We start from the raw sequence: 11,047 nt of genomic DNA, 5'->3' as shown, positions 1-11,047 counted from the left end.
GTGTGCGGGTGGGCACACGTCGTTTAATCTCCTCTAGGTATTCTTGATCTCCTTCCAATCACAAGAAAGCCAAAGAAAAAATTGTTCTTGAGAATTAAACAATTTTTCCTCTCAGGAATCTTTTATCAATAGTCTCCAAAAAGTCTCTCAAGTGATCTAATGAGTAATGTGACTTAATAGGCTATTTATAGTATTTTGGAAGTCATACTTCCGTAACAATTAGGTTTCTCAACGTTCTAATCGCATCCAGCGTCGATTTTCCCACGTCAGCATGCATTTTATGTTACAACCGGTCGACCGGTGACAGAGACGTTATAACTTACCGGTCGACCTGTCTTCACTAACCGGTCGACCGGACCGGTCGACCTGTGACCGGTCTACCCAACCGGTTGACCTGTTTGCACTGACGAAAGTTGTTTTTCCTAGTTTTTCAATACGGGAAACTTGCATAGAGCCTCAGTTTTGATTCAAGCAACCCAATAGAGAAATTGCCTGATCAAAACAGTCATATAATAGTCTTCCCATATTAAATAACTCTTAAAACAATAATTCAACCAATTTATTTAGAATTAATTTATCAATTAATTCACCCATGAATTAACTTTGAACCTCTCGTTACGGAAATAACACAAGTTACTAATGTGTAGGAAATACACCGTATCGTTACAGGAAATTATGTGAGCTAGCAAAGAGTCCCGATGGACATATATAAATCAAGCTCCTATAATCACAATGCTACTTGTAAACCAACATAATGACTATATCAAATTGACACTTCACAGTTTGGAAGTAAATTATGCCTATAATTGCGATAGTGCAATTCCAATTTTATAGTGGAGTAACTTTAGAATTAATAGAATTGATTAATAATTAAAGATTTTTAATTAATTATTAATTTTATTGGAGCTCAGAATTATAAGTTTATGAGTTCTCGTGTCGTCCCTATAATTCTACAAGACACTAATGGCAAAATGGATTCTAAATAAAACACTCAAAATGAATTAATTGATAATTAATTAAATATTAAATAATATGATTATTTAATTTGAATTTTGAAACACACAAGTGATGTTGATCACATGTGGTAAGCGCCTATCTCAGTGTAAATGTCATTGGGATTTAATTGCTTGCTCTCTAAGTTATCTAATTGACTTATTTGATGAGTTATCTAATTGAAATTCAAATTAAATTAAGTTTGACATTAATTAGAATTTAAATTAGAGTTAAAATTGGACTACAGGATAAAGAAGAATTTTTTCTCCTTCCCCTATCAGTAAATTGCACCAACCACAAGAAATAATATCCATGTGGTGGCCGGCTATAGTGGATAAGAGAGAGAGAGAGAGGATTTTGTTTCAAAAATTAATTAGAAGTGGGAGATAATTATCAAACTTTATCTAGGATATAAAGATTAAATTTTCTCTAGGAGTCTGACATCTACACTATAAATATGGAATTATAGAACATTGGAAAAGACAATTTTTGCTCTCCCTAGCTTAAGTGGCCGGTTTTCTATAGAGTGAGGAAAAGAAAATTACTCCTCAATTCCACGCCGTGCATGTGTTGGTGTTTGTGAAATACTTGAGTGTTTTGATTGCTAATCCCGTTTTGTTTCAAGTGTGCCCACACAAACATCTTCGTGGATTCAATTAATTGGCAAGAAAGATTTGGGTATTCCAAACAAGCTTAGAGCGATGAATGTTCGTGGTCAAAGAACTCAAGTTATTGACCTAATCATTCGCTAAGTAAATTTATTCATAAATTAATTTGATTAATTTATTCATGCATAAATTAATGTATTTTATAAAGTATATCAAAAGTTTATTAAAATTTTTGTCATGCACGGTCTGCTAGCACGCTTCCGTATAGAAAATCATTTTCAAAACCAACAGTCTCGACATGTATAATAAGGGAAAAGATATTATTCTTGGAGTATGTGTAAAATGTCCACAATATCCAAAAATATCCGCAAATCGTTGAATATCTGTGAATCTCCAAGATATTTTTGGATATATACATTAAATGTCTAAAAACGTTAGAAAATTTTTAATTTTTGCAAAAAAAAAAATTTAATTTTGAGCACTTTTTTTTATTAATTTTGAATAAAACAAGATAATTGAATGATAAAAATTAACATATAAGAAGATATGGTGTGCCTTATATGATTCAAACTGATGAGAATTTTATGGCCTTGAATTTTGATTTCTTAGAAAGTAGAAACTAAGTAAAGTTTATATGATTATAATCATCTACATAGTTTTCAAATGGAGTCTAATTTAGATGTGTAATACCAAGATGGTTTCTTTGATGTATTACACATCAACGGAGACTACTCATCAAGTTGAATAAACCAATGATATCCAATTTATGAGTTAACTGTGGAAAGGAATAAAAAAACATATATGTGACACATTAAAAACTACATTCAAATCTATTCAATAGTAATATGTGGGAAGGAATAAAAAAACATATATGTGACACATTAAAAACTACATTCAAATCTATTCAATAGTAATATTTTGATAAATGTATTGTTTACACCAAAATTAAAACCTACATAATGCTTTTCAACTAGCTAGAAACTCATTTTGATATTAAAAAGACTTCAAGATTGTACGTACTTTATTATGTATACTATCATACATTGTTTATAATGAGTATGTAAAATTATATTAGAATCATAATCCATATATATTTATGATAATTTCCTATTATGCTATGTAGCACAACTCTAATATTCTAATGTATTATTTATGTTATTAAATTAATTTAAATAAAGTAATATTGTTTGTTTTAGTATTTTGTACATTTTCAAACAAAAAATTTTAAGGTTTTTTTCAAGATATCTTTTTTTTCTTGAAATATACGTCGGCATCAACGTCCGAGACATTATCCGTAAATTAAAATTTCGACAACCTCATTGGCATCAACATTTTTATCTTTGGTGGGTCCTCAAATTTACAAAGTGATGAAAGGAATGAGAGCAAGATGACACCAATATTCTAATTTTTTATTGGAGATTTTTTAGTATGTCTGGTGTACCGGTATGTTAGGTTTTTTTAACCGTTAATTTTGTATATTTTTTAATTTTTATATTATTTTATATAAATTGACAAATAAAAACTTGATCGTTGACGTAGATTATTTTTTATTTTATTTTAAAATAATTCAATAGACACGCGGCCGTACAGCACGAAAAGTATAACAAAGATAATTTTGGGAAGCCCCAAAGCAAACTCTTTTCCTCTCCTCTCCGCCTCTCTCTCTCTCCTCTCCTTCGAACTGCGGCCACCATCAAGGATTCTGATCAAGGTCAGTTTTATGCTTCTCTGTCCCTTTTTTTTTTTGTTTCTTTCTGAAAATTTTAATTCCTAGTTCTGCTCTGAACCATTTTTTTTCTTTTTGACCGATTTCACAATTACCCCTTCTCATTTAAGTTCTAAATTAACCTGTATTAGGGTTTAGTTGATTTGTTTTTTCTTCGTTTGATCGTAAGAAACCAAGAGAAAATGGGAAATCCTTCATTTCTTTGTTTCTGCTTTAAAAGGAAAAATGGATGTTGAAGATTGATCAAGTTGTATTATATCAACTTAATTTTGTGCTATACAACTTGGTAAACAGTTATGGAATCAAAAATGAAATCCTCAATTTCCTGCTTTTAATTGCTACCCAGAAAACGTGATATGTAATGTAAAGCTGCGGAATTTTTTAATTGAACTTTTCCATTTTGCGATTTCATTTGTGAATGGGCAAGTTTGAAATTAGGGTTGTGAAGTGAGTAACTTTTTGGGGTGAGATTGGTGAGAATCAACATCGCATGATTTTAATTTTAGGGCTTTTACCATGTTCTAGTCTAAATGATTTGTTTTTAGGCAATTAGCACGCGCAAATATGCATTGTTTTATTTTTAACAGAATAGTGTAATTTCATTCTTTTGACTGGATGAATTTTTGAACTTGGGGGTCCAAAAATTTTACAAATTAATCGTACTTTGTTTCTGTCGTGAAGTTCTGATATTGTAGAAAGGATTTGAGCAAATGGGTAAGAGGAAGTCTAGAGCAAAGCCGCCTCCTAAGAAGCGGATGGACAAGCTTGACACCGTCTTCAGCTGTCCCTTCTGCAACCATGGCACCAGTGTTGAATGTCGCATGTAAGAAATGATCTCTATGGCATATTTTTTTCCATTAAAATTAGGACCTTGAATTACGGCCAACCAACCGAAGAACAATTGAGACACTTTAAGTAGATATTTTTCGATGAATAAGCTTTTAATAGTTGTGGCTGTGGTTATATCACGCCCCTTTCCCTCTCTCCCTCCCTCTCTGTTTTTTTTTTTTCACACAAACGCAAATTCACAATATTTCTTATCTTGAGATGAATATGCCGTGTATGTTGTATATTTGTGGCGGGGTAGAATGTAAACATATATTCTCCATGCTTACGCTTATAGTTTGTATCTTTTTAGCTCACCCTTGACCCATGTGTGTTCACAGTTTTTCTTATCTTGTGGTAAATATGTTGTGTATGTTGTATATTTGTGATGGTTTAGAATGTAAACCTATATTCTCCATGCTTATGCTTATAGCTTGTATGCTTTTTAGCTCACCCTTGACATTAATCTGATTGCAGTGATATGAAAAATTTGATTGGGGAAGCTTCTTGCAGGATTTGCCAAGAGAGCTTTAGTACTACTATCACAGGTTTGTCATAATGCTAGTCTCTTGGCAGGTTTAGTATGTCTATCTAGTACAGGAGAATTTTTACTGTTCCTTTTTGGTGTTGGAAAATAGTATGTTCCAATTGAATTTTAAAATTTCTTTATAAGATGCTCCTTTTCCTTGATGAAAATTTCAAACACACTTCTGTACCAAAGTCTATTGGTTTCTTCCAAACAGAAATAAAATAACTGTCCTGCATCAGGACAAGTTCAAGATTTTTTCATTCTCCAACTCATCCATTAAATGACACTTATTTATCTCGACCTCTGAACGAGTACTTGGTTGCAGTGCTTCTGCTTTTTGCCATGGCTGTGGAGCACTAGCTTTGCAGCCTTGGAAAAGCCAAACAAGATAGCGGCACTTTCTTTTACCACCCTCTCTTTTTGTTTCTTTCTAACATAAACAGAATCACTTTCACCCACTCGCTCTTTTTAACTGTTTCTCAATCTCCAACACGTCTGTGGGATGAGATTTACTCGATCTCAACCTTTTTCCAAATCCTGGCTCGCAGCACCCCTGGATCTGATAACGGTGCGGCTTGTTTGGCCGAACTTCGCCGGACTAGACAAGGCCTCAGACCCAGAGGCTCCTGCCTCATAAACACTTGCATGTCCTAATAGCTCTGGTTGACACCGGAATTTTTGTTTTAAACTGATGTTACATTTTCTTTTGAAGTTGGATATGATTGAACTGAAAATATTATTCTGACTTGGTACTTTTTCCTCTTGTATTTTCAGCTTTAACCGAGCCAATAGACATGTAAGTTCAAGCCTTTATGTTTCCGTCTCTCTCTCTCTCTCTCTGACACGCTCATCCACTCTTATATTTAAAGATTTTGTGTTTTCCGCAGATACAGCGAATGGATTGATGAGTGTGAACGGGTTAACAACCTTGAAGATGATGGTGCATAGGAGGCAAAAACACCTTATCCCTGGATATGGAGTTGTGTTATTGTAATAGCTTGCAACTTCAAAGTTTCAAGCCTGTAATTAAGTTAGTTATCTCGGCGGCAGCGGTAGTTATCAACTGTTTCTAGACAGAGTCAGCATAAATATAGGTATTTAATTTGCATGTTTGTCTGAGAATTCGAGGCTTATCGCGTCACGCCTATCTAAAGTAATGACGGTATTTTCAAGAATTTATGTATTCCAGTGAAATGTTACATTTTGTATTCTGCAATACTCATGCTTTATATGTAAAGGCAGTGTACTTAACAATGTGTGATATATCTGGTTTGCCATTTTGGTGTTTCTTCTTCTTGCTTTTTTTTTTTTTTTTTGATGAAATTCTTCCTCTTCTTGCTTGTTACACAAATGAGAAATATCTGTTTCGTTTTTCATAAGGATTAAGGAGCGTTCATTTTACTGTTTTAGTTTTAGCTTTTTTTTTTTTTTTTTTTTTTTTTTTTTTTTTTTTTTTTTTTTCCTGGCGGGTGGGTATGATCTCATAAATTTAAGGAGAATTCTGGGGAAATACCCTACTTGCAGGCTATACTTTAAACCCTCATATCTAATATTAGATTCTATTAATTTTGTACTTTTTCGGTTTAATATGATTTTGATTAAATCTAATGTTTAGAATCATGTACTATAATGCGACTTATGAAGCCATAATACTCATCATCCATTCATTATTGTTAAGTGTAATACGTCACATATTTTCTAGATATTCTTCACAGAAAATTCAACAGATTGAATTATATCCATTATTATATTTTATACGATGCGGAATGGAATTTACTCCAGCCCTTCTAAACTATACTTCAGGTTATTTGACCTAATAGCTGGCATATAATTTTTTTTTTTTTTTTTGTGTGTGTGGATGGGGTATATAACCATTATTTATATGTATATATGTAATATATATATATATATATATATATATCATGCAGCTACAATGCGATTGTTGCATGTATATGTATCCAAGTCTACTAATTGTTTTAGCCAAAAATAAATAAAAAATAAAAAAACAATAAAAATAAAGATTATGTTTGTTTTACAACTCAAATTAGTAATAAAAATTTGAATTTAAATTTTTATAAAAAAAATATTATAGTAATAAAACTTGAATTGTAACTTGAGTTAATGAAAAAAATAAAAATGTCAAAAACTTCGAGTGAGGGAAAAAAGAAGCAAAATTAAGGCCCGTTCAGTTTGCTAATTCGAATTGAGATGTTGTAGTAAAAAAATTAAATGTGACTATTTTTAAAAGTTTTTTACTGTAACAAAACTCGAATTCTAAACTTGAATCAGCGAAAAGAACGGAATCTAAAACAATCATAAATGCAAAACGTTGGCTCCTGCCTCTGCCCATGGTTTTATTTTGTTTTGTTTTTTTTTTTTCTTTCCTTCTCTTTTTTGATAAGTTTGCCTATGATGTATTACACAGTTCACACTTGTACTACACGCAATCTACACGCAATTTGTTCAAAAACCAATTAATAGGCAATCCAAACTTTCCATTCTACTATTTTTCCCCAAAAGACAAAAATTCAAAAATCAAACTTCTAGAAACGGTCAAACCACACTGCATTCGCTTTCCTAAGCCTCTCTCTCTCGTACAAAATTAGTCTTGGTGTGATATATAATAATAGGCAAAAAGCAGAAGGAGCCAAAGATTCAAAGAAGTCAAAGCAACTCACTATTCAACTTCAAACATCTCAATTCTCAACCACCACGCAACCAAAAAAAAAAAAGAAAAAAAAAAAAGAAGAAGACTACTCATAGAAGTTTCTAGTTTTCAAATGAGGCTTTTAATGCTCTCATGAATTCGTTAGTAGGCAGAAGAAACTTGAAAGGACGAGCCAAAAGAAAAACAAAAAGAAAACAAGAAAAAGAGTGATGGCATGTTTTATTCCTTTCAACAATAGGAATTTGGATATAAGCTTCTTCGCCTTCAGGCCAACAGTTGTTCTTGTTGGAGATCTTATTGATGCTCTAAAACACTTCTCTTTGTGCACTGAGACTCTTGGTTGTGTTCAAAGTTCTTTGATTCAGAGCATCCATGGAAATATGGTAACATATCTCAATTCCTTTTGGTTCCATTGTATCATTTTGCCTTACATGTTTTCTACACACACACAATATATGTATATCCGCGTAAATGTTTTTTCTCTTTTGAATCTATCTATTTAAAAGTCTCAACATAGATATTGAAGAATACCATATCCAAGTTTCATTCTAGTCTTTTTTTTTTTTTTTGTCTCCCTAATAAACTAAAATCCCTTTTGCAACTGATAACTATTATTCTTCTCTTAGGTCTTTTCTTATGTTAGTTTTTTATATGGAACAAACAGAGATGAAAATATATTAATACATACATGAACTTCCTGTTGAAATGCTCGAGTTTAAAAAGTTTTATGCACCCTTGTTTGGTTAGAATTTGATTTTCCTTTGAATCAATCAGCCAAATACCAAGACCATCTTTTTGAATGATTGGTTCAACTAAAACCCACCAAATACATGTTGGGCCTGTTTGGTGCGCAAGATTAAAAAGAATTGGATATAATTAAATTTTAAAACTGTGTTTAGTGTACATTATTAAAGAATTAGATTGGATTTATCCAGTCCATTATCAAACCCCCTTAGAAGGGGATGTTGCTATCACCTACTGAAGCAACTCTTGACTAAAGCACATTGTGAAAAACACTTGGGATTTATTTGTAAATGTTTATAAACTTTGGGGTTCAATTGTAATTCTATAAAAGATGAGGGGGTCAAATTGAAATTTTATATGAGTAAAATATTTTTAAAAATTATATTATAACCCCTCAAGTTTTGAAATTACAATTTGACCCCCAATTTTAAATTTTTTTACAAAAATGCCCTTGTCCTTATAACACAACACCAAACATGAAATTGGCTTAAACTAAAATCTAATCTTATACTTCCCTATACATTCCAATCTATTATCCTGAAACTATACTATCTTATCTTGCGCACTAAACGGGCCGTTATTTAATAGCCATGGTATTGCTTTGAAATCCTTGTTTTCTGATTGGACCAGTTTTAATGTGCTATGACAATTCACCATGTCACATGCTTTAATTTTTTTTTAAAAGAAAAAGAAATCATCTATCTCTTCAAATTATTTGTCACTCCTTCAGATCTTATGGTACGGCGCATGGCTTAAAAAATCTTGTGAGAACAAAGATGCACTGACCGTGACCCTTGTAAGTCCTATTATTTGCTTTTGATTTTCTACCCTTTCTTTGTCCATTCATTTTAGAAATTCTCTTCTTTGGTTCCTTCAAATAGATGTGCATTATGTTAGATATAACAAATTTTAAGGAGAATTCTATTGGCGGGTCCCGGTTCTTTAAGTGATGAAAGTCGAAAAGAACAAGGACGGGATAATACTATCCCCTTCTTTCAATAAAAGGAAAGAACATTTAAAGGAGAGAGAGATAGGCCTTTTACATTTTGTTAATTCGAATCATAACTCAAATTTTTACTACAGTATTTTCTCTCATAAAAATTCAAATTAACTTTTTCTGTTATAGTGTTTTCTCTCTCATAAATTCTTTTAACTCGAACGAGCAAAATGAATGAGGTTATAAATAGTGATTTTCATAGATACCAGAACAGAGAATTTTATAATCACACACTAGGATGGTAGAAAAGCACATAAAATGAAAGCAGTTGTGTAAGCTCAAAAAAAAAAATTATAGATGTCTTAATAATATAGCAATCTTCAAGAAGTGGTTCTAAGATTCCTAAATTAACCTTCAAAAACTCTATAGGGTTATGTGAACTGATTTAAAGAGATTTTCTATTTATTTAACTTGGATAATTGATGTTTTAGCACAAAAAAAAGTCAAGTCTTACAAAGAAGAAGTAACATAGATTTTTGGGATTATACCTGTTTGTAGTAATATGAAGAAAGAGATGAAAATGGAGGGGGAAAATCAATGCTTATTATGTTCTGTTATAGCAAGGGGAATAGAGTTAGTTTTATCCTATCTTTTATTACTCAAGTGGGATTTTATAACTCCAAATTCTCATAAGCCCTTGATCTTTTCGCAGCTCTCAATGTTGGCCAACATATCAAGCATGGCTATCCTAGTTGAACATACCTTCTTTGGTTCATATGCTGGAGATTCAAGAGACGGCGGGTTGGCTGCAAAGTTCTGCGCCGGTGACACAGTCTCGATAAGGATAGCATCTCTCACTGTTGGCAATGACATGAATGATCTCTCTTATGCCTGCTTAGCTTTGTTCAAGTCCAGTTTCCTAAAAGTGGATGGTGTGACATCTGGGGTTTGCCTGAAATGCCAAAGCAAGCCAACCGTTGCGTGTTTTCTCGTGTGGAAGTCCCTCCAGTCTTGTTACTCATGGGTTCTTGGCTCAAACCAAAGAAGTTCAATACTACCTTATCTTGAACGCTTTCCCCTAGATCTTAAGTACGACATTTTCCGAGTAGTCTATGTCAGTGGTGACAATGCACTAAACATTCGGTTCTTCTCTCCTCGGCAAATGTTCGAACAAGGAGGAGAAAGCAAAGAACAAGGGCAGGTCATGTAAAAACTGAGAAAAAGATTAGGAACCACTTGTGTTCTGGCCTTGTAAATATTTTATATTGGTCCTATGGATTGAATACATTCCAAATTGGAGGTTTGAGAGAGATATTCTGTCATTAGCAATCTAGTTGATTTGGTTATGTCAATCTCTATTTGATGAACTTGAGCACCATGTCAAGCCACATTACCAGATCAAGTTGTTAAAAAACTAGACCAATACTTTCAATTAATTAGTCCTTCAGAAAACAAGTTTTGTTCTCAGATGAGCAAGTATGATGATCATGATAGAGCAAAGATACACATGATGCAAAGTTTTATCCCAAATGCACCCATATCAAGCTTCTGAACTGAAATGACGGTTTCGTCCTAGAATTTTTGCCATTGACAACTTATTATTTTAATTTCATGATATGTTATGAAACTATTTTTCATGATGTGGATCTTTTTTCTTCCTTAAATTCATCGCTTCTAGTCAACATAAGACCAAAGAAAATAAAAGAAAAGAGAGGGTGGTGTTGATATATTCCTCCAAACCCTTTTGTGGTGTATGTGATTTTTTCTTGAACATTTTTTTTGCAAATATAATGAGGTTTTGTTTATTTTTCTTATCTTATTCAAGGCTTGGAGAAAAAGCAAAGTGAGGAACCATATACTGTGCATTATTTGCATACTCAAATTGATTGCCACCCTAATAGATTGTCTTAAACTAGCCCAATTGATAAACCATGGTTTGGGTTTGGAATTTTGGAATTGACCAAATGATCTAAAATGCCAATTTAGGTTGAGTCAGTCAACAAAACAAAAGCGCTAT

At 32.5% G+C, this 11,047-nt stretch overlaps 2 protein-coding genes across 3 annotated transcripts; both read left to right on the top strand.

Moving 5' to 3' along the window:
* The first annotated feature begins 3,217 nt into the window (after nt 1–3,217).
* LOC21394685 (transcription elongation factor 1 homolog) lies at nt 3,218–5,958 on the top strand. Of its 2 annotated transcripts, none has more exons than XM_024161681.1 (5): nt 3,218–3,312; nt 4,009–4,150; nt 4,630–4,700; nt 5,456–5,477; nt 5,575–5,958. In XM_024161681.1, exons 2-5 carry the CDS (start codon nt 4,038–4,040, stop codon nt 5,627–5,629), a joined length of 261 nt encoding a protein of 86 aa, XP_024017449.1. In that variant the 5' UTR covers nt 3,218–3,312; nt 4,009–4,037; the 3' UTR covers nt 5,630–5,958. The 2 variants fall into 2 exon arrangements, with proteins under 2 accessions (XP_024017449.1, XP_010090451.1); XM_010092149.2 differs by having other exon boundaries at nt 5,569–5,958.
* Nucleotides 5,959–7,210: 1,252 nt separating this feature from the next.
* Nucleotides 7,211–10,482, top strand: LOC21394684. Its single transcript, XM_010092148.2, has 3 exons — nt 7,211–7,732; nt 8,824–8,889; nt 9,743–10,482. The coding sequence occupies exons 1-3, from the start codon at nt 7,559–7,561 to the stop codon at nt 10,238–10,240; spliced, it is 738 nt and encodes a 245-aa protein (XP_010090450.1). The 5' UTR covers nt 7,211–7,558; the 3' UTR covers nt 10,241–10,482.
* The last annotated feature ends 565 nt before the right edge of the window (nt 10,483–11,047 follow it).

This window comes from Morus notabilis, unplaced genomic scaffold (genome assembly GCF_000414095.1).
Source record: "Morus notabilis unplaced genomic scaffold, ASM41409v2 Scaffold658, whole genome shotgun sequence".
In the NCBI taxonomy this organism is placed as follows: domain Eukaryota; kingdom Viridiplantae; phylum Streptophyta; class Magnoliopsida; order Rosales; family Moraceae; genus Morus; species Morus notabilis.
This window is presented reverse-complemented; position numbering and strand designations above follow the sequence as displayed.